Source organism: Phocoena sinus, chromosome 6 (assembly GCF_008692025.1).
Source record: "Phocoena sinus isolate mPhoSin1 chromosome 6, mPhoSin1.pri, whole genome shotgun sequence".
NCBI classification, from domain to species: Eukaryota; Metazoa; Chordata; class Mammalia; order Artiodactyla; family Phocoenidae; genus Phocoena; species Phocoena sinus.
The window spans coordinates 41,087,436-41,112,266 of NC_045768.1; the positions used below are offsets into that span (position 1 = coordinate 41,087,436).

Here is a 24,831-nt window from a genome sequence, read left to right on the forward strand (position 1 = left end):
AACCTCTTGGATACTGACAGTTAAGGACCTGAGTTCTGAGGGGTACTGGAAAGAAGGCAACCAAGAAAAGAAAAACAAACAAACAAAACAAACAAAAAAACCCGCAAAATGGAATGGGGAATAGCAATAATGAAAGCCACAAAAATCAAGACAGCGTGTCATTGGCAAAAAAACCAGACACCAGTTTAATGGAACAAAATAAAGTCCAGAAAATGGACCCCACACAATATAGTCAATAGATTTTCGACAATGATGCACAGCAACTGAATGGAGAAAAGACAGTCTTTTCAATGAACGGTGCTGGAACAACTGAACTGAATGTCCATCTGGGGGGGTGAAAAAAAAGGAAAGAAAAAGAAAAGAAACTCAACTCATATCCCCGTATCTCACACCATAAACAAAAATTAACTCAAACTGGATCATGGGTCTAAACATAAAACTTTTAGAATAAAACCTAACAGAAAGTATTTGTGGCTGTGGGTGAGGCAGAGATTACTGAGAACCAACAGGAGTCAAAAGTTAGGACTCTAAAGAAAAAAAAATTCATAAATTAGACTTCATCAATGTTCAAAACTTCTGTTTGTCAAAAGACATTATCAAAAAAATTAAAGGATGACTACAGATTGGGAGAAAATATTTGCAAAATAAAGTACATATGTCCAGAATATTTTTTTAAAATTTCAAAATACTTGATAAAAATAAAATAACTGACTCAAGAAAAATAGGCAAAGATTTGAGCAGATACTTACCGAAGAAGATATAGAGATGGCAAATAAGCACATAAAAAGACACTCAACATCACTCGCTCTTATGGAAATGCACAAAAAGACAAGTACCACTATACACGTATCAGAAATGACTAAAAACTCCCAAAACCTACCATTCCAAGTGCTAGTGAGGATGTGGAACAAAGGTTCTCTCATACATATTAGTGAAGACTGAAAAACAGTATGGTCATTTTGGGAAACAGTGAGTGTGTCAGTTACTTTAAACATACACTAACCATATAACTCAGCAATGCCACTTCTAGGGAAAAACCTACAAAATTTACAAAAATCTGTATGTTAATATTTACTCAGGCTTTATTCACAAACACCAAAACCTGGAGACAACCCAACTGTCCTTCAAGCGGTGAATGGCTAAATAAACTGTTATATCCATACTGGAATATTATTCAGCTATACAAAGGAACTGACTGCTGATTCAGGCAACCACATAGACAAACCTCAAATGCACTATGCTAACTGAAGATGAAAACTCAAAAGGCTACATATATATATATATATATATATATATATATATATATATGTCCATTTATATGACATTCTCAAAAAGGCTCACTTTGGGAGAAGAAACAGCATGGGCAGTTGCCAGGGACTGGGGTAGGGAAAAGGACTGACTACAAAGAACAAAGGAATTTGGGGAGGTAGGGCAAGGCAGGAGAGAAAAATTCTGTACCTTGACAGTGGTGGCAGTCACATGACTATATTGGGTTGTCAAACTCACAGAACTAGGAGCTAGAAAGAGTAAATTCTACTTTATGTAAATTATACCTTGATAAATCTTTAAAAATATACAGAATATTAATAATGAGTATGTATTGCTCCCAATTCCAAATTTAAAAAAATATAAATTTAGAAATGCATGCAGCCTCATTTTTACCATGTTTTCTATTACCTGTTTCTCCTTATTCTGCTATCCTTGGACACTAAAGTTTTATTGAAATTAAAATGTGCTAATTAAGGTTGATTTATGTGTAGTAAAATGTAAAATCAGAAAGCTTGCAAACACCAAAACCTTAGTAAGATGATTTAAATGTAATCTGAGGATCATTTCAGAATATGTTTCAGAAAACATTAAAAAATATTTAAATGTGCCCCTTTAATGGGCTGCAACGAATGAATGAACGAATGAATGAGTAGATGTAATCATTAAATTATTCTTAGTATTCTATAAAAGGTTCTAACCTTTTCACAAAAGTCCTTAGGAGATAAGGTCACAAATGCATTTTGAGGGAGAATGATATGCTAGGGAGCTTTGAGGAGAACACACACCAACAGTCCTTAAAACTTAGCCTAAGTCATCAATCCTTTAATTGCCTGTTCGGGGGGAGCCTGCCTCCTCTCTCCCAGCTTTGAGGGACACAAGGCAGGCTGGGTCCACGCGGGAAAAGGTCTGGCTAGATGGGAGTTGGTGATGTTGCTTGTAGAAACATTACTGGGAAGAAGTCAGTAAGAGAACTAGAAAGGGGGAAGCAAAATGGGAACAAAAAAAAAAAAAAAAAAAACAAAAAACACCACACTAACCAATAAAAAGGGGATAACAACGTGCAAACTTGCAAGCTGTCTTGAGTGAATGCAGATGCAAAACTCTGGGAAACTCCACTTTCTTCTCAGTGGAAGCCCAAAGCCCACGTGCTTTAAGCTAGGTCAGATGCACCCGCCTAGACACGTTCTCCAACTCCTGTAACACTGTGCGCTTAAATGTACCAGGAGCTATGGAAACGCATTTATTAGGGGGAAGGAGGGAGAGAGGGCTCCCCCTTCAACAGGAGCAAAACAGTAGCACTTCAGGTTAGCAACAAGTAAGAACAAACAAAACTGACTAGCTTCTAGAAATTTCTTCTAGAGAAGCTTTGTAACAAATTAACAGTGTACAAAGTAAGCACAGATTAGAAATCCTGTTCTTTATCTAGGTTTTTTGGGGAGTTCTGAAGTAGAGACAGGGTTTAAAAATTACTTAAGTATATGAGAGTCTTTGATATGAGAGAAGGGAAATTACTGCCTCTTAGAGCCTCATCAAATTACAGCACAAAGATTAGATTATGACTACATCACTCAATAACACAGTCCCCTGATGATCCACAGTAAATGAACAAGTTAAAAAAATAAACAACCAAAAGTGAGGGGCACACATACCAATATAAGATAGAGGAATGTGTAGAACGACGTTAAAACTGCTTTCTTTGGCTTAGATGAGCAGGTAAACAGAGCCCTACAACTGCAGAAAACCAGCCTCTGCCCTCCACCTCCAACCCTTATCCCACCAATCTATGTACATCATGTAGTCAGGGACCAGCATACTTTATGAAGTCTTTAAGCTCCAGGCACACTGCTGAGTAAAGACAGTAACGAAGCTGGAATAACAATCTCTGACATAACAGAAATCTATTTTATAGCTTGTTTTTAAGTTTATTCCACATAATATACATTTAGAAAATACCGATAGTAATCAGAACAAGAAAGGGAAGCTCACCTGTAAGTTCACTGAAGAGTAGTCGTTTAAAAAACAATGTAAAAGCTGAGACGTTAAAGAAAATGTTTTATGCACAGAGCTCACAACAAACTATGATTGTAGTACCTGAGTTCAATTGCCTACCTACACCAGAGAGTCCCCTTAAAGAGCTTGAGGCCTATGAGGTCAAATACTGAGCGTCTTAGATTCTCCAGGAAAGCGGAGGGGCGGGGCTTGGCTGCAGTTAATCGGGAAAAATGATTCCAAAACAGGAGTGGGGCCTGAAGAAAGTGATCAGGGAAGGAGGGAAAAACTCAAAACAAGGTAGTTGATCACTGCTTTAGGCAACTGAACTCCATATTGCTGGGACCCCTCTGTGAAGGACTGTATGCAGAAAGCATCTCAAAATCGCCCACCAAAGGGTCAGGAGGGGAGTGTTCCCCTGACTGTTTACATACAAGCCCAGGATTACCCCATGGTGAGGAGAAACTCCCTCACTCTTCTACGCTGCACACGCCTAAGTGAGGAGTGGACTCCCCACAAAAAGCACTGGGGAAATGAAAGAGCTTCCCAGTGCAGCTGAGGGGAGGTGCTGTCAAGCCACGGAAAACACGTTGTAGTGGCAATGACTAGAGAGAAAGGCAGATAAGGAGGGTATGAGGTGGGCCAAGGAAGGACAACACGGTTTCTGCACTGCAGGATATCTGTGCCCAAAAGGGGTGAAGAGTACAACTACTACAAAATTAAGAATACCTCTGGAAAGCCCTTTATTAGCAAACACAGAAGAGATAAAATATGGCTCTCAGATACTTCACACATTTTTGCTTTTGTCAAAAAAGTGAAGTTCTACTTTTAATTTTATTTCAAACTTTGTGCTATTAGAGGCTGTGATGTAATGGCGGGGAAAACACATACACACACACGTTTTAATATATACACATATTTATATCTTTCAGCTTTTTTGCCTAATGGCTAATTAGTTTATAAAGACAACAAGGGAAATTATCACGATGGTGGATCTAAATGCCTCTGAAACTTAAAATAGCTGTTTTTAAATCTATAATGGAAAAAGAGGGACGTACTGTCATACTGTAAGACCTTGTGCCAGAATGCCAATCTAAAATGCATATATGTGTACACACACACACACACACACACACAATTTAAGGGCCAATCACAGGACAAGGACGATAAAACAAAACGCTAAGAGGAAGGAAAAAAACCCCAAGGGTACTGTCTTTCTTTTTTTAAACTAACTCAAACACATAGACTGGTAAAGGCACAGTCATTTAAATCATTGCCTTAGTAATACAAGTAATATTTAAATAGATTTAATAGCGCTGCTCCAAACCAATGAATTATGGGTTTAAAACCTATTAAAATGTAACGTTTTTTTCCTGAGCTGAGAGGAGAGAGATTTAAATCCACTGAATTTTAATATTTCAGCTTGAGCTGCAGGAGGTAGAGAAAGTCCAAATGAACTATTCCATCAGCACCATTCAAGCATGAACATTTTAATCGGTTTTACTTCCTTGGAGTTCTCTAACACAGTTTACGCTGTCATTCTGAAAGCACTTAACACAGAGAGTGTGAAAAACCACCAAGGCTTGTTATTGCCTTTACAATTGATGGCAAATAATTTTGCAGACTTCCTATCATTAAAATGTCACTGCTAAAAATTGAGGTTCAGCATTTCTTGTGCTAAACTGCATTTTCCTACAACACCATGGCATACCTGTTCTTAAGGATTTTTTAAGGGAGTGTACTTTTTTAAAAAATGCACCTTTCTATCATTTCTTTCCTCAAAGAGGTTAAAAAAGAGGGGGAAGGAATCCAAAGGAACCCCATTTTCTATGTTTACAAGCCAAACATTTTCTTTTCCAATGTTTGTACTAACAGAACTTTTTTCTTAATGGGAGTTTCTTTGGTGAAATTCTTGTGAGGTTCCAACTTAGCCTCCTTTATTAAACATAACCACATTCACACAGCATGTGCTGATTATATAGTGTAATGGATTTAAAAAGCATTTTAAGATAGTCAGATGACTCAATTTAGTAATACAGGAAATGAAAACATCATTTCTAATTAGATCATATTACTGATTTAAAACTACAATTTGTGTGTTGTTCCAACAGTGTGATCTTATAGAGATTCTAATTTAAAAACACAGTGGCTAGCAGGACACATGACAAGATCTAACTAGATGCATAACATTCCCATTCCCCTCCCATTTGAGGGAACTCCGGGAAAGCTTCAAGGAAATGTGAAATACGAACAATTCAAAACAAAATATTAACTACAGAAAACAACACAGGCATTTTCCTGGGTTTTTTTCCCTATAAATAAAAGATAAATGATATTTAACTTATTTCTATCTATCAACAGTTTTAAACTGAACATGACCTGTGAAAGAAATCATTATAACTGTGTTTCATTCCATTAAACACAACTAGCTTACTGTCAAGAGAACAAGCCGCCTCTCCAGGTTTCGGGCTCACTTCAGCTTTTTGCATTTAAACTGCACGGATCACTGGTTTGGCTCATTTACCAATGAAGGTAGAATAATACTGCAGAGTTAAAAAAGGTGCTTCATCAGATTTCATTAAATTTGGGAACATTTGTGCTTGTCTGGATGGTGTGCATAACATATAAAACAGACACATATGCAGTGAGAAATAAATGAAGGTCTGCAGGGGCTTAGGTGGGTCTTTGCCTCTCAGGAGGAAAACTTTCCTTCCCTGGGTGCAGAAAATCACTGATGACTACCTAAAAATCAAGTCACAAAAATCTAAAATTGACCTCTCATCACTTTTGGTAGCAGGTCAAAATACCACCACCTCACAACACAGCCAGGCCTAACCAGACACAGAACAGCAGGTGCATTTAAAGTTCCACAATGTTACAACTGAAAACTACTGGACACAAGGCACTAAGCAGGGCTGAAACTGACAAAGACAGAGAACAGCAGCCACAGAAATGCATCAAGCGAGTTCGGTGTAATGGGGCTCCTTCCTTCTCACTTGGTTTGTGGCTCCCTAAAACTGCTGGGTTTGTTTTTTCTATTTCTGCAATCTGTTTTGCAGAACAGTCAGATGATGTGATTTTGATTCCATTTTCTGCTCAGATACAAATAATTTGGAATTGCCACCAGATCCACCAACTACAACACACGCTGCTTTGATAGCATGCAGCTCTGAGTTAGTTCTTCAAATAAGTTTTTAGGTCACCAAATTAAATTAGCTTTGTTTTAATAATTAAATCCATATATACACAATATGTCTGTCAGTTACTTGGCTACAGTCTAATAAATCATCTTCTCCCTGAGAAAAGGCCATCTGCCATCCCATTCAAAACAAAGTATGCAAATGAAATAGATATAAAACAGTATTAAAAATATACTTGACGTGATCAAAGAAAGGGAACTGTTCTGCTTTTACATCTTCCCTCATATTTTTAAGCAACATCCAACACAAAACAATGTGTTTCTGATTTAGATTAATCTCACCACCGTACCGACAGTAACTAATAAGACTCAAAAAAGAAACATAAAAGCATTCTGTTTTCCTAGAAAGGGCTGCCAACCAGACATAAGGTAGGACGGCTACGTGTATTTTAGCAGTTCATACAAAAATAAACACCAAGCCAGAAATGACCCAGGCAGCTCTTCTATAGGTCCTCACCCATGTATTCTCTCCTTCGACAGCAGACTGCATAGTGGGTGAGAAAAGGAGGTTCTATCCCCAGTGACCTTGGGAGATTTGGTAATCGAAGTATATCCCAAAAGGAATACAACATGTGCTTCAAGCAAACACAGCTGGTATATACATATACACTAACTTTAAAATTAAAGCTTTCTCAACGTTAAAAAAAGAAATTTTTATACTGCCGTTTTCTGGAATTTTTGGAAATAAAAACTAATTGTGAAATGTATTCATCTCTCATCTCTCTACCACCCCCTCAACACAGAAAATATACAACAAATGAGTCTCTACATGGCTTGTTCTGATTCAGCCTCTTCTTGCCAAAGGACACTTCCGAGGAAATAGAGGTTACTCTTTTCCATTTATTATGTCTTCTAATTTACTACTGGTATTTTCTTGTGGTCAGAGGGACACAACATAGAGCTCAAAATAGCCCATTAAAAACAAGCTGCAATCAGAGACTATTGCTCCACCACCATCGGCAGCCATCCCAGAGGTCTGATTTCCTTGTTAAAAGACAGAGGCATAATTGAAGCAATATCTTCACTTCAGATTGATTATCAGGCGACCCTTATCTGCATCTTCACTCAGCAATTTGAATTTTAATGAAAGTAAATGGAATAATCAGCACTTCAAAGTGTGTTTGATACACTGAGGAAGAAAAAAGGGAGAAGACTTTTGTGTATAATCTATACACAAAAGCAAGTATTTGGGAGGGGGCAGAAAGACACAGTTGTAGTGTCTTCATTAGAATAACCTAAGGAACTGCTTCTAACAGCTGCATAAACAGAGATGTGAATATTGTGCTTTTCTCAGCTAAGATTTTTTGCCTTTATTATTTCTAAGTTTTAGCACCTTATTTTATTACTGGTTACCTTAATCGGGAAGAACAAAAATATAAGTGGAGTTGGAGTGACTGCTCAAACCTATGAATTCCAGCAGGATTTCTATGCAACGTTAATGGTACTAGGAAGGATTTTCCAACTGGCCCGCTGATTTTGCAAAAAGGTATGGTTCATCTATTATTTCTACTACCAATGGACCCTAGTCCTTAAAGAACCACTCATCACAGGGGAGGAAGAGTAGCAGGGAGATGCGAAAATGTACATTTTATGTCACTAAAAATGGTATTAAGATACTCTATATTTGAGGAAAGATAAAAGAAATCAGGTCATTTTAACATCAGGGCAATGTGTGTCTTTTTACTGGCAATAGGCTAGCAACAGAGGCTGATTGCAAAGGAAAGAAGTATTATGAAAAAGAACTACCCAGCCTCCTTAGGGGGAAACTTTTCAGGAATACTATCAACTTGAATTGGTGAGAATATGTCCACAGTTCCTGACAAACTTCATGTGAGATTGAAGGCAAAGTGCTTCATTTCACTTTGTGGTCCTCTATTGCCTTTTGCCCCTTTGGTTGAACAAAATTTAAAAGGAGAGTGAGAGAGAGCTGATAACAAACACTAAGATGATCAGAGCTAAAATGGAAAGGCCACGTACCCCAATGATGGCGTTCAGTTCTGCCATGGTCACCTGCTTGGCCCGTTCCACAGCCTGCACCACTTGTTGCTGGTGCTATAAATGAAGATCAGAAACAGAATACAATTATTTGTTTTCTAGTCAGTCAAGAACAGCTTTTCCTAACATGTCCTCTAACTTTAATTACATGCAAAACAGGATTCAGGGGTCTCCATATTTCAAATAAAAGCTCTTGGGTGGTGGATGACTACATGTCTAGGGTACCTCTGTGTCTACAGTGCTGAGAAGTAACTGGACATCCAACTGCAGGGATCATCGCTGCGCCCCCATGAAAGATGCTCCCTTACAACTGACAGAAGCAACTTAAATTTTACTTTCAAATCACTGGTGCACTTTGACCCAACATCTTCCACAAATACTAACAAAACCACACAACCCATCTCACCTGCTTTCTTTGTCTTTTTCTCTGCCACTTACAGAAGACATGCTTTGAAAATATTGCCTGCAAGTACTTACTAAGTTTCCACCTGGTATCTGTTAGAGAAGACACTAGAAGGACATATAGAATTCAACGTTTACATTTCTTCTGTAAATGTGAAAAAAGCGCTAATTTCATTCCTGTCATTAAGGGCTGCATATTTAAAAGATATTAAAAATGTACAACTCTTGCCAGCAGTAAAGTTTAAGGACCTCAGGTAATTTTTTTTTAATGCAATAGGAAAACTAAAACCTACAAGTTTAAGTTATCTTTCTTTTGAAAACTTAGGATGGACAGCATAGGAAAATCCCTCTGACCACGATTAAGTTCTAAAGAGAATAAGCAAGATCTGATTTTAATAATTTTAGTAATATCAGAAAAATTAAATAGCACAGAAGTCTCTGCATGAAGGCACTCACATCTGGACACACACAAGTGCTTATACAGTACCCCCAAAATGTAAATATTATTCCCAACTAAATACACTTGAACACTCTAGTACATACACACTCAAACTGAGTCTAAAATAGGTCTCTTCTGTACTTTTTTCAACTTGGTTTAGTGAATGAAGAGCCAGAGACTGTGCTGTGGAACAGGCACTCCTTTCTGTGGCTGGGAAGAGCCTTGTTTTGGTTGATCCCAGCTGAGAAATGTACTAACATTCTCTGATTTGAAGTGAGTACGAAGCTCAACTATCATACTGCTTAATACACAGAAAAAGCTAAGCCATCAGTTATATGTGCAATTCCCCTCGACATACCTGGTACTACATTGAAAAGCCCCCAAATATACAGTTACTGGGATTAACTAGGGCGGCCACTATTTCCACTTCCCAGCTCTGTAGGGGTAGTGGGGGAGGTGATATGGGAAAGGAAACTGCTTTAAATTAGTTTATCTACATGCGGTGTTTTCACCCTTGATTTCCTAATAGAAATGTGTATTTTATGCCTATTAATAATGCAAGGAAAACTGTCAAATGACAGATCACTGCATTTTACACTTTTAATGGACTCTGATCATTATACCTTGATTATACTCTGATATATCATTATACTCTGATCTGTATACCTTGATTTTTTTTTAAGAGTCTGTTTCAGAACAAGGGCTTCAGAAGCAATCCCCAAAATCTTTATAATAGATATCTCCAACCATCCTTACTTTTTAATAAAATATTTACCGAAGTGAAATAATTCATTTTCCTCTTTCTCTGAAAGTAAAAATCCTAAAGATTCATGAAAACACTAGAAGGAACAGAGAGGTATAATCAATAAAACGGCCAGTAATAGCAGTTCTCTCTTGAAGCCAACCTGACCATGTATGTTTATTGAGCATCTACCATGTGCCAAGCACAGAGCTCGTATTTAGATTTAGGACAAATCTGGTTGTCAGGGTAGTGAAAATTAGCAGTACTTGGAAAGCAGAAAAAAACAAACAAACAAAAAACATGTAGGACGACTCTGGGAATTATATAATATTCAAAGTGAGTTTATGGACAAAAATTTTTATGGAATTTTCTACCTTTTACTTTCCAACACTCAACAATGGCTGCTCAAAACTTCCATGAAACTGAAAGCCAAAGAAACACATGTACACTTATTCAACATGCATACCTCTCATTCCATTCACGCATCCATTCGTTCAATTAAAGTTTTTAAAAGCTCTTACTCTCCGCCATTTCTGCATATTACTTAAATACCTCTCCATATTACTGAAATATCATCTACTTTACATTAAGTATTCAAAGAACAGTTCCATGAGACAGAAATGCAGAAAATACATCTAGTCAGGGCCTTTCTACCATGAAGATCGCTCAATTCTTGCTACATAAACTAGATTCCAACTGCCAAGATGAGCAAAGATGCCTTAGGCAGTGGGGATATCTTTCTGACTTGGCATTAAAATCAGGTACATTTACTGAGAAAACCAGAAACACACCAGTGAACCGTTAACACTGACATCAGATGCTTTTATAGAAACTCTTGCTAAAAAGCTAAAATGACAATGGAAGTCATGATTCAGCTCCTTCCTTTTCTCTCCTGGCAATGGCCATGGGCTAATACCATATCTGAACTCTACCTGTAGTTCAGGATTTTATTTCCCTATTTCTGCTTACAACCGTGAATCATGTGGTGCTTAAGGACTTTTAGAACGGAAGCTCCCTAAGGCAAAGCACGCCTCCTCCCCCCTTGTGCTCTGAAAGCACCAGAAACACTCGGACATTGCTCACTCAGCCACAAGTAACACTGTACCACACACTGAAGCAGCATGAAGAAGGGCAAGTGATCCCAAAAGCAAAAAATGAACACTAGGAGAAGAAGCCCTAAAGTACTCTCGCAATAGGACCCAAAGAGGCATTGTTCTTCCATTTTCAGAAAATCTGGCAAGTTTTTCACATCTTCTTAGAACCGTGAAGGCTTTCCCATGAGTCTGCCATCTCTTCCCCTTCCCCATCCGCCCCTCTCCTCCGGCTCCACCCACGTCTCATTTCCTCTCCCACTTCCTGCTGGTCTCCTCTGTGGCCTCACCACAAGTGGTGACAGCCACTCTAGACCCGGTAAATCTGCAGGAGGAAGAGTCCTGTGCCCTCTCTCATTGCTCAAGCTGCTCACTCAGATACGAGTTCCCCGTCTGAACTTTCCACCAGCACCACCAAATAAAGTGCCACTAGGAATACATTAATAAGCCAAGGGTCTCTGAGAGAGGGGCCTCTAACTGGGATTTGGAGGAGAGAAAAAATTAAAGAAATAAAACCTCAAATATGTATTCTTTAAAATACTGTGATCTGTAAATTTAAAAAATCCAAACGAACGGACAAAAAACCTAGATTCTGATTATGGTTTCACGACTCTGTAAATTTACTAAAAATTACTGAATTGTACACCTAAAAAAATGAGTGAATTTTATGATGCATAAATTACATCTCAATAAAATACTGTGATTTAAGGAATACAAGCATGGCTGTAAAAAAAAAAAGACCAGTAAAATGAAAATCTATACGTTAAATCACTTGCCTACTCACTTTCATCATCATAAAATTACTTTTTGCACTTGTTCAAAGTATTAAGAATATTTTTTTCCACACGAAAGAGACTAAAACAATATAAGCTTACGATAAGTCCAACAAAGCCTGCTGAGAAACTGGCATTAACAAACCACTAGAATATAGATATACCTTAGATATCGAACGTATGTTTCTCAGAAGAGACTACAAGGACAGTATCTGCCATGCCAATACTTTGAGGCAGGCAATAGATCTGGTACCTGTAATAAAAACTTTAATTTAAAAAACTATTATCACAACTTACAATTTTTTTAAAAAATCCCTCTTATTGACAGGGGTAGTATAGGGGTAGTAAGGACAGATATGCAAAATGAACTAAAATTCTTATCCTGACATGTGGAAATGCAAAAGTGAGCAAGAGATAATGGCCCCCCTCCTTACACAATTCACAGAGAGCGTCTTACAATACAGGAATGTAGGATTTAAAGGACTAGGGAAGATTATTGGCAGGAACGGTCAGCACATTTCCTGGGGCATCAAGGAAAGGCTTTGTTTTCTTATTCATTCATTCAATTACTTATTAAGCACCTACTGTGTGCCAAGCACTGTGGTAGGAACTAGGATTAATGAACAAGACAGTGAATTAATAACATTCAAGAGGCTTTGTAATTACAGTTGCAGGATAGTTTCCATGAAGACAATGACAGGATGCTACGAAATCACTCATCAGAGAAATATCTGATCAAGTCTTAGGGTTGGAGGAAGATTCCGTAAGGAAGTGGACCGGACAACTGAGACCAGAAGAATGTGCAAGAGTTCCGCGAGTGAAAAGCAGGGAGAAAAGAACTGGAGGCAAAGGGAACAGCCTGGATAAGGTTCCTGAAGGATAAAGAAGCTTGTCCATCAAGGAAGAGAAAGAATGAGTGGCTGGAGGAGGAGAGAAGACTGCTCCCTAGCTACTTGCCACATGATTCTGTCTCTAAATTCTCCTCCACAGTAGTGCACCCTCAGGTATTTGAAAACGGCATAATGCATGTTTTCAACTTTCTCTATTCCAGGTTAAATATCCCCAGGTCACTGGCTTTAGGAGACTCGCTCATCCTTCTGGCTACTCCTCTGGCTGTGTTCAATGTGACTAGACACAATTTGATCCTGAGCAGATCAAATCCAAGTAAAAGTGTCACTCCACATCCATTAAGTCAGAGCCTTTTCCAGCAAGTCTACCAAGTTTACTAACACAAATGAGCTATAAATTTAACCAGAACTCTTTTAGTCAGTCTTTCCTAAATGGTATCCCAAGAAATGTTATTTAGGCCCACAAGAAATTAGGTTATTACTTATACAAAATAAAATTTTAAAATTCACAAGGTGTAATTTGGCTAATACCTGGCAAACTGCTCGCGCCTTCTCAGAGCTTCAAGTGTCGAAAGAGGGTGAAGATGTATGCAGGCCTTTCCAAACAATTTTGGCTATGGAGCTCGGGATTAAGGCTCTCAGGAGACACCCTGGGAAATGTTGCCCGAGTCTTTCTCGTACTGACCATTTGGCCTTGTCTTCTTCATTCTCATTCATATGCAGGCAAGGCATTCTTCACTGATATGTCCAATAAGCTCTACGAGTCCAGAGCTGTCCAACAGAACTTTCGGCAATGCTGGAAACGTTCTACATCTGTGCTCTAGCCACATATGGGTGGATATTGAACACAAAGTGTGGCTAGTGCGACGGAGAAACTGGATTTTTAACCACATTTAACTTTAATTAATTTTAATTTAAATCTAGCTAGCTACTTATGGCCATGGCTACTGTACTGGACAATGCAGCTCTACCTTAAGGTACCTTAAAGCTTAAGTCCAGTAATAATAATCCAACCACTACCTAACTAAAAGTCAAAGAAATGAGTCAGTTTCTCAAATACACACTAATTTTTTTAGACACATACAGATAAGAGTTGGCACTGCTGCCTTTGGAAGGAGGCCCACATTTAAACCTGCAGAAAAAAGTTCTCCTTCCTGAGAACCATCTTTCATTTCCTGAGGGGAAGCAGGCCATAAGGATCTCACCAAATATCCAACTGTCAACCAAACACACGGCCATGCAGAACAAGTCAATCTGTCAGCCATGGAACTTAGGACAGGATTATGCTCTCTGATGCCTCACTCAGTATTGTGAGAAAAAACATTTTAAATGGAAGGCCGCCCAATGTAAAAATTAGAAAACTGGTCCAAATCCTCTAAAGTCCCACTCCAGGTGTATTAGTCACTTTAGGACATTCCTTGGATACACAACACTGTCAGAACACATTACCAACACTGATGAAACGGCCCTGGCTGGGAAGCAGACGTGCCCTGTAAAGGCTGCTGGCCCTTAATGAATGATCTCAGGTCTTACGGGTGTCACTGCATACAGATCAGGGGATCGCTGGTGATTTCAGCCAAGCTCTCCTACATCAAACCATGTTCTCATAAGCCATTGATTCCTTACAAAGTTAACAGCAAGCAGTAAGACAAGTTAACCTGGTGCCATTATGAGGCGAGAACACTACCACCGGTGCATGTAACCACTGTATTTTGTTCATTTCCTCCCTAAGGCACAATATGAAAGTGACTGATCACATTTTTCAACTTCTGTTTCATGATTATTCTACACATGCAAAATGTGGTTCAGAATAATTCAGTGCCATATTAAGCCAGGTGCCAAATAAACAGCACTTGACATACAACTGTATCTCATAACACAGCGAAAGGGTTTGTTTTCCATCAAATTAAAAGGACCAAATTTATGCAAAGTCCAAAACAGAAGTTCATTGATTTGACTGGCTATCTTAGCCTACTGGAACTTAAATACACATTATCACTACTATGTAACTGTGTATTATTTTCTACTATTTAAATGCAATGTAGAACACCCAAATTAATCTACAGAATTCTGGAGAAAACACAACTGCTACTCATTAGAAAAGCTAACAAGGCAATAAAAACACAGTTTTGAGTTAGTTAAAATTAAAAATTAAATTTGCACTAGAAAGAATTTAAGTTGGAATGTTCCCGTTTCTCTAGGTAAATATAAGAATAAAAGTAGAAAGAAGGCTTAAAATTTTCACTCCTAAAAATTCTAATCATCAGAGAACTTTGGTTAAATATGCTCAAAAGAATGATTTGTATTCTTTTTTTTTTCATTTGTTAATATTCACAGATGCAAGGCAAAAATAAGTGCTCACTCCAACCTGGGCTCCTCCACAGCCTCCAAAAAGCCTGCTTCTGCTTACAGAACTCAAGGAACAAGAAAATTTAGCTACGGAATTGCAGAGGACTAGGGGAGGAGGGCAATATCCATCACCTCCTTGGCACTATGAATGACTAGCAACTAGTTGTAACGACCTGCTGAAAACAAGGTTAAAGATGGATAATGCCATTTCTCCAAATCTAACGATGACCATGGGTTTGATAAATGGGAATTAGGAAGCCATTGGTCATAAGGAACCACTTCCTGTTCTCTCACCCTGTCCAGTAAGGTACATACATTTCAGGTTACTTCAGGCTGTGGCTGGAAATGGTTTTAGGCCCAAGACGTTAAAAATGGATCAAGTTTGATGCTGCAAAGCAATGAACCTGAGCTACTTTTTCTGAGATGTCTTAAAATTCCACAAAACCAAGAGTGACTTATCCAATATATCTTTCATGATTTGGAGGGGAGGCAGATTGTCAAAAATGTTGATCCCATTTTCTCCAGTTTGAGGACAAGACACACGCATAAAAGAGTATGTCTGAGATAGATGAGGGGAAAAGAACTATAACTTAAGGACTCACAAATGTCCCACTTATGAGAAGCAGCTTCCTTAACAATAACTTTTTCAGCTTCAAGCAGCATGTTCCTTCCAGCAAGTCTACTAAAAAATATGGCAGTCCTATGAGTGATCTCCTATATTCCATCCTTCAGTTGAGAGGGGTCTTCAAAACTCTTTGTGCTTTTAAACATATGGGTATAAACGTAAGCTGTGTATCTAGACCTAGATGGCCCACAGGACCTATCACTGTTCATGGGGGTTCCTTTTCACCCCCTGTGCATGTATGAATGATAAAGAATGCCTGATGGGTGACTCTTTTTCCCTACAATTCAGACCCTGGAAGAGACTTCTATAACAAGAACTTTGCATTATTTTATATTTTACGTGATAGATTAAAATACAAGTTGTGCTGATTATATAGTCAGAGCTAAAGTTTGTCACATAAAGATACACCACTGGGTCAGTGTGACTTCCCTTCAAATCAACGCTGGTAATAATAATAATGCTCACTATTTTTATTTTGTGCACAGCACTGTGTCTAGAAGCAATTGCTAGCTATCCCTTGATATCCCTTCTCTTACATTAGTTTAAGTTTTAGGTGGGCATACTCAACTAAGACTACATTTCCAAGTCTCCCTTGCAGCTAGCTGTGGGCAAGTAAGTAGGCACTGGCCACTGCAAAGTGAGCAAACAATGTGAGCATCACCCACACCGTGACCTTCAAAGAAAAAGCGCGAGTTCTCTCGTCCTTCCTGCTGGCTGGGGCAGGACATGGTGATGCTGGGGACGATGAACATCAATATATAAGGAACTTGAGTTTACAACATCGTGGAGTCACCAAATTAGCTACAGCTGCTTCTATGCAAACTGTTATGTAAGAGGAAAACAAACTTTTATTTTGCCTAAACCACTGTTCCTTTAAGCTCTGTTAAAGCAGCCTAATACCCAGCTAGGTCTTTCACATTATCACTAGTCCTCATATAACAACCCTATAGTGCAGGTATCCCATTTTTCAGATGAGAAAACTGCGGCCCAGAAAATAAAGTATTGTGTTCAACATGATAAAAGAAGCAAGTGGCTAAGCCAGGATTTGGTCCCAAGTCTGCCTAACCTCAGGCTCTTATCACACTGCCTCACACATAACATAACTCTTCCAATGAACTCTGCTCCTTGTTAGGGGAGCAACAAGTTTCTGAAAAATACAAATGGTACTCTGAGGAAAGAAGACTTTAAATTATCACGTAATACGTCACCATCGTGTAATACATTACTGACCTACAGCCTCTTAGGGGTTTGAAGTTCTCAAACATCTTAAGAAAACCTTGTTAGTCACCACAAACCATACCCTGCCCACCTCAAAAATAAACTATTTTATAACCCAAGGGAAAAAAACTACAAAAAGCACAACTGTCCTCTAAGTAAGACCCTCAGCTAGTGCCCAACATTTAGTTAATGCTTAATCTAACAGCATAAGACAATGCTTACAGGCTTTCCAAAAAAATTAAATATTCCTGCCCTTCTGAAAGATCATCTGTGTGGAGCTAACCACCCACTGTTGCAAGCAGCCCCTGGAGCTGCGAGCCTAGCTTATTTCACAGGAAGACCACCAGCCAGCCCGCCCATTCACAAATACTACCTTCAACTCTTCCCAGTTTTTTACCGAGTCCCTCCCTCCTCTCCAAATGTCTTGGGACCCAAAATAAGCTGGAATAAAATTCATTTCCCAGAAAAGGTTAAAAACAACAACAACAAAAACTGGCATTTACTATCCAAAGTGCTTTACATTTTAATACATATAGTAAACATTGTAAAAATGGGGTTACTCTCACCATCTACAGGAGTATTACAACTCACAGATCAACTTTCCCAATATAAAGCCAGTAAGATGCAGAGTTGGTCTGATTCCAAGTTAGCAGGAACACTGTGCCTTGCTGCCAGGGTGTAACAAGTGGTGCATAGTTTTCAATCTACAATTAGAATTGTCCTAAAGGTATATTCCTGCAAAGGGGGGCTGGGGGGCACTGGAGATAAGTCAGTACTCATATTGTCATCCTTCAATTCTGCTGAGTGCTCACTAAGGTCTAAGAGTCTACACGCTATAACCTGAAATCGTTGATACAGAGCCCATCCACACAAACTACTTGTAAAAACAAAACTAACTCCAATTAAGCCACCAGGTACTTTGAAAACAGCCAGTCCCCCAACTAGACTGAGAAATTTGTTTTTTTAGATCACAATGTGTGTAGAACACAGACCCCATCCAAAATCACTGTGTCTTCCGAGGCGAACTCTACAGCGCGAACACCTTGAAGAGTTGTCATGTTTTGGATCTTTGCTTGCTGGTTGGGGAGAGATGGGCGTTTGCTAAATTGGAAAATTAATTTTGGGAGCTAGAAGAGAATCACCCTTGAGGCTACCTAATATGCCTCATGGAGATTTTTAGCTAGTTCACAGCCCTGGGTTGTTTTAATTGATACTTTTTTCCCCTATAAGCACATCAGAGAGGAAGATAAACAATACACACTCTTCCAAAGGGCAATGACTAGAAAGGGGAGGGAGGGCTGGCTCCAGGTCCTCTCAGAAGGGAACTCTGGGCTTCTCAGCGGCTGCTGCTGCAGCTAGTACTGCTGCCAGCCAACCTCAGGAGCCACTGGTTACTATGTGCTAAGCTGCACCAGACAATCCCAGGGAATCCTCACAGCAATCATATGCATTCCATGCTATTATTAACTTCATCCTACAGATGAGGAAACTGAGGCTTAAAGAGGCAAATCACTTGCTAAAGGTCACCCAGCTTAACTAGGTTATAGTGAGCCATGCAATTTGTAACAGGGAAGCCAGGACTCGATCCCGATGTGACTGTCATCATCCCTGGCCATCTCTTGCTTAGGGAACTGCCAACAGGAAGTTGGTTAGAGTTCCTCCTCAGCAAATGAGACCTGAAGTGAGACAGAGAAGAACTTCCCATTTACTGCTTTGAGATTTGCCTTTTACAGAAGAAATCTGAGGGCAGCAGAATTCCGAAAAGTCTTACCCATCCCTAGAAGCCAAAAGCAAGTGGGAGAAAAGAACAGCTTCAGACAGGTGAGGATTCACTCACTAGGTTTCTCTAAATCCTGGTTTTAAGGATCCTGTGAAATTTTAAGAACTGTAAGTGACAATTACTCGCTTAATGAAAAAGAGTTGGCAATGTCTTTGTTTAATGCCTGGAACTTTGGAAGTGGTTGTACACAAGTGCAATAAGCACATCACTAAAACAGATATTGGCTATAATTTTTTTAAGTGTTTTGGTGAAATCTAATAGGAAAATACTTTTCTCTGATGTTACATACATAGACACATTTCGAGTCCTTGAGCTACAATTATACAACTTACTTCCCCAAAAAATGTCTTGCAGTTAAAACTAAATTTGTTCAACAGCTGTCATTCAGTACATATTTTTTTAATTTTAGAAACTGTGGTACACTAGACACAAGCAATATTAAGCAGGTACATTAGTCAGCACATGGGAGCGAAATTTAAAATAGACTTATCTAGATGTCTGTAAATTTACTTCTTGTTCCTGCCAAACTCCAAAAAACCCCTGTCCTGTAGCTTATGCACTAGTCTTCAGGAAATGTTTTTCTTTTTTCTAAATACAATCATTTACCTTTTAAATAAAAAGATTTTAAAATAAATTCTAATGCCGCAGCTGCCCTTCTGGCAGTGAGACTGTCACACAGAGAGCCAGTGTTAAAAGATCAGATTAAGAGCCTTCAGTCCTAGCACCAAGTGACGCTTGCAGCCATGCAACAGTGATTTTGCATGTCTCTGAAGAGACAGGAAATAGAATTCATCTTCCTCTAATAACCTGCCTCCTGCCCTCCCTCCAGACTACAGTCCATCTGCCTCAGGGTAGAGGCAAGTAGTAGTGCGATGCTCACAGAATGCCCAGAAGAGGAAACAAGGTGGGCAGCGTTCAGACACAAAACATCCGAGAGGCCCGGACTGGACAGGGCAACAAACATGTCTGTTGCCCACACATTAAAAGATATACACACACCTTAGGAAACGAAAAAACAGAAGAGCCAATTAAATCCAAAGCAAGCAGAAGAAAAGATATACACAGCATCAGCATTTAGAAAACCATGACACAGGTCATCCGTTACACATGTCAAGGATTTCAACCAAGAAATGTCAAAAGTATTGGGGAAATAAACAGTAAGTAGTGACATTATGGTGCCTATCCTCCCAGCTTAAGGCAGAAAAGGAGTTGCCAGTACCTCCCCACGGCTTTCCTCCACAGGGTGCGACTTCCTTAGCCAATTAATTCCAGTCCAGTCTTGCTCAGCACCACTACCATTACAGTCTGCTCCTACCGGGCCTGCTCACACAAACAACATAACTCATGTGGGAAAACGACCTACTGGCAAATCAGCTAGCTCCACCAACACCCCAAGATCTCCCCCCACATCTTAACATAAGCCCACAGATCCTGCAAAAATGCCATGGGAATAAGCTGTACTGGTGATTATGTGTAGGAGTCTGTGTCTTCAGAAGCCTACAATCTAATACCCCCCCAGGGAAAATTCAAACTTTTCCCTCTGCCTTGGGGAACAACACCTCAGCCTGGTCACAGCATGGTGGGTTACACATTCTTCCCATTCACCACCTCCATAAAGCAGAGCTGCTTAAAGTAAGAAGAAATACACGCTGGTATGGATCAGGCAAAGGGCAGCCAGACTTCTAAAGAAATGCAAACAGGCCCCTTGACTCTCCTTCAGCACTCCATGTAATCTAGTCAACAAGCAAATCCTGAGTAGAAATAGGTAAATGGGAATATAGTGGGCAGTGGTTTTGTGGTCACAGCTAAAGGACGAGAAAGACATCCTTTGTTGTTTGTAATCCAGAAGAGCATTTGAGTTCAGGATATTAACTTAGGTCCATGGTTTGTGAATATGAGCACCGCCAAAGGATATATTCCCATGAAAGTTCCTCATGGTTACTGAGGTCTAACCCAGCTCAGACCAGATAAGAAGTCAGATAGGGATCCACATATCTATAACACACAGGAACGCTCAAATACCAGCTGCATGCTAACCTCAGCGCGTGCCCACTGGCAGGCAGGCGGGTGAACCGTTCTCCTGAAAAGCAGTGACACAACTGAAGGGAAGGAGGGAAGTGCCTCGGTGCCTTCCAGCCCACAACACCAAGCGCTGTGGCTGCAAGACGTGCAGCTATTCCATTTATTAGCTTCTTCCTTCTCACAGCTGATCTTACCTGAGCAAATGAAGGATTCAGTAGTCCAGAAGCAAAAACTCTCTCTCTCCAGCTGGTGCACCTAAACTTTGTAACTACTAAAAGCAAGCAAGCAAGCAGAGGAGGAAAAAAAAAAAAACAAAAAAAAGCCACCATGCACTAGAAATGCACCTCCTCATTCCACCACGTATGCACCTGTGGGCAGCATGCACACCTCCACTAGTGGGAGCAGAAGCAAGCAAAGTGAGCTGCACGTGGGGGCTTGGCGAGGCGTGAAGTCTGTGGTACTCAGAGAAATGAGTCCACTGAGTCCATCTTTTGTGTCTTTTTCCCAAATGCAACCACAATATAAAGACTTCATCAGGTAATAAGAAGTAACTTTTTAGAAGTTGCTAGCCAAAAGTTACATCAGTTTGTTTACTATGTAAAGGCTTTTTGATATATCTTCTGGCAACTCTTAATGCCCAGTGACAAAAGTATAGAACAAGCTCTTGTCTTCCGGGCAATTCTTCAATCTCCCCTATTAGATGCCATTATGACAAAGTCATAATTCTGAGCAACACTACATAGTCCAATGACAGCAAAAGATTTAACAACTGAATTTTGCTTAGCACATTAGAAAATACTCCATTATATAAATACAATTATATTCCACTGAATGTTAATAAGGTGTAAAAGTTGGAATGCGAACACTGTATCTTAGAAATGTGCAATACAAACACCAAGAGACAGACGAGGCCAAGGAGTCAGTTTTATCTTCAAAACCACTGAAATGGTACCTTCCAGCCCAATGCTTGAAACCAACTGCCTTACCTCTTGGGACAGGAAAGGAATGACTTGTGCACAGATAGCATTCAGTCTCTTGACAATCTCTGCCTGCAAAGAAAAGAAAAGAAAAGAAAAGGAAAAAAAAAAAAAAAAAAAAGGAAAGGAAAGCAATAAAGAGAACAGTCAGCTGGTTACAAATTCCCGAAATATTAACAGGATGATATTAAAACACACTTTATATTCTGACTGGCGGATTTCCTAAGGAAGAGGAAAACTCTCATCAGCAAGCCCATTAAAAGGAGGCAGTGACAACAGTGCCACATTAATAGCACAATTTATTAACCAGCATTCATCTTAAAAAGTCAACCTTCAAGCATCAGGACAACATAGAAAGGAATTTAATTTTCATGACTGGAAATCTGCTTTCAGAAGCCTTCAACGGGACCCTTGTTCATTCTAATGTGGTTTTACATAAAACCTTGCGTCTTTTAAATTTAGATGGTAAAGATACATTCTTCCCTATACCCCAACTTCCCTCACCTAATAACTCACTGGAGTTTGACATTTGCAGCCTCTGCTTTATCTAAACACAGGCACTGAGATTTCATGAGCAAGTCCCCAACCTCCTTAAAGAACAGCACCCAACCAACTCAGGTGAGCTGACTACTTCAGATCCTTAGTTATAAACTGTTGGGAAATGGCATGTTTTTGTCAACCATTAAAATTTCCAAATGTGTCCCACCAGGGTTTTCAGTGTGCAGAGGTTTAGAACATGCTAAAATCCTCCTATACTTATCAGAAAGCAATTATTTATATATGGTGACTAACCTTGGGAACATTAATTACCATTGTACTATAGATCTGCAGAAGTCCCAATAATGTCAGATAATAGAGTGTATTCTCTATTAATTTGGTAAGTGTTCAAATTTTAGACAAATAGGATTCTATAGTAAGTTAAAAAAAAAAAAAGAAACGCCACCACTATGTTTTCTTTAAAAAGCTACTCAGGGGCTTCCCTGGTGGCGCAGTGGTTAAGAGTCTGCCTGCCAATGCAGGGGACACGGGTTCGTGCCCCGGTCCGGGAAGGTCCCACATGCCACGGAGCGGCTGGGCCCGTGAGACATGGCCGCTGAGCCTGCGCTCCGCAACGGGAGAGGCCACAACAGTGAGAGGCCCGCGTACTGCAAAAAAAACAAAACAAAACAAAACAAAACAAAAAAAAGCTACCCAGAACTTCACTGATCTTCACCTTAATTTACATTATCAGATGGCTCCTTATATACTTTAGTATGTGACATGTAGACAACAGGGTTTTTACACGCATATACACAAAAAACTTTTTTTCCAGTTTTATTGAGATATAATTGACATATGGCACTCTATAAGGTTAAGGTGTACAGCGTAATGACTTGACTTACATATATACTGTGAAATGATTACTGCAGTAAGTTTAGTTAACATCCATCAAAACAGCTTATTTTTTAATGATGGAGTGAGGAAAAAGGAGAGGCAAGAAGTGATGGGAGACAGAAAACATAAAGCAATTACTATTCCTGAGACATTCTTAATGTAAATTCCATCCAGGGTCAGTTCCTCATTTTATACGAGGACAAAAATTCTCCTTTTCATGCCGAGTCATTACCAGAGTGACAGCGACACTCCACTTGTACAATCTAGGTTTCCTTCTTTCATCAGCAACCCTTCTGACTTTGTGGCTACGCAATCTTTTAAATACCAGCACCTTAAAAACTTTGCCAGCCAAGAGAAAACACAAATTCACCATGAAGTTTCAAACCTAAGCTTTCCCTTCCAGCCTGCATTCCTAACAGGATGGACAAAAACCCAGAACCAATAAGCAGCAGTGAATAAGGACCCAACTGTGCTGACCTGATTTAATTTACTGCCCTGGCCCCGTGGAGCATTTAGCTATCCTTTAAGAATGCTTAAACCACCATGAAAAGCTGCAATGGGAATCACCAAACCACTCTCCACCTGGACCGAACATACCACAGTGGTTACAGGGTGAAATTCCAGTGCGAGCTGAGAAAAGAGAGCAGCATGCACCAGACTGAAAGCACTAGTCTCACAGGCATTTGGTGGTTAAGCTTTTTGTAGGCAGAGGTGGAGGGGGAGAGAATAAAAGATAATGAGATACTTTGGGGCAAACCAAACTGATGATTCTAATGCTTAGAACCATCTGCCAAGCATATTTTCCTCATTATGTTGTTTACATAAATAAAATAGTCCCTTGCTAGGAGGGTTGAAAAATGTGTGGGCACGTAAGAAAACTGAGTTCTCTAGTTTGCCTACATAACCCAGGCAACAAAAACTACCCTAAGGAAACTCACTCATCTGTCAAAATAAAGACCAAGAGGTACTTATTTGGCTCCTTTAATGTGGGGCCTAGGCCATGTTAAGTCTGAGCAACTATGAAAAAAAAAATCTACATTTCCTTAAAAATAAATGTAGAAAAGCCAGAAAGTCGTTTTATTGACTCATGTATGTTAAGATACATACATAACAGAAAAAAGGGGGTAGAAACCTTCCAAACTTTTTCTTTAAAGGTCTCCTTTTGTCTAAAAGACTTATTAATTTCTTTAAGTTGTCACGCCAACGGATTTTCCTGGTCAGGGGGGTAGGATGTGTGTGTGTGTGTGTGTGTGTGTGTGTGTGTGTGATTTCATAAAATTAAGCGGGTCATTCCTCACTGTGAAAGCTAAAGTTGCCTCGGAAACACTGCTGCTTCCATGGGCATCTAATTTTGCCTCTTTTGTCCCACAGGACCCAGCTTTAGGGAGGCCATCATTTATTTACAGGCCTTTCCACTGGGCTTCAGCGATCAGCCAATAATACTGTGGACACACACTTCTAATGGCCTATGTTTTGAAACTGAGTCTAATCTAATGGCTGGGGCCCAAACTCCTTTTCTAGCACAGCCATTAAAGGATGTAGGTTACTGCTGTTGTCACCACTGATATTTGTCATTGTAATGTAATTAGGGCCCTAAAATGATGCATTACAGCCCTTGGCACAGCTTCTATTAAAATCTTTTCTTCTGCTCACTGAACTGCGACCTGCTTTCTGATGAATAACAGACAGACAGCTTTAGGGTAAGGAGCAGATTCATCAAAGAAGTATTTTTCAGCTTT

The 24,831-nt window shown here is 39.5% G+C and overlaps 1 protein-coding gene across 10 annotated transcripts in view; it reads right to left on the reverse strand.

The window, feature by feature from the left end:
• TLE4 (TLE family member 4, transcriptional corepressor) overlaps nt 1-24,831 on the reverse strand; it is a 151,250-nt gene that overhangs the window by 95,843 nt on the left and 30,576 nt on the right. For 5 of the 10 annotated variants that reach the window (XM_032634290.1, XM_032634288.1, XM_032634293.1 and 2 more), the window contains 2 exons: nt 21,728-21,790; nt 8,435-8,509 (listed from right to left, as the gene is read on the reverse strand). In XM_032634290.1, the coding sequence (XP_032490181.1) occupies nt 8,435-8,509; nt 21,728-21,790 (138 nt within the window). The remainder of the gene's footprint in view (nt 1-8,434; nt 8,510-21,727; nt 21,791-24,831) is intronic. The other 5 variants (XM_032634295.1, XM_032634294.1, XM_032634296.1 and 2 more) reach the window with 2 other exon arrangements.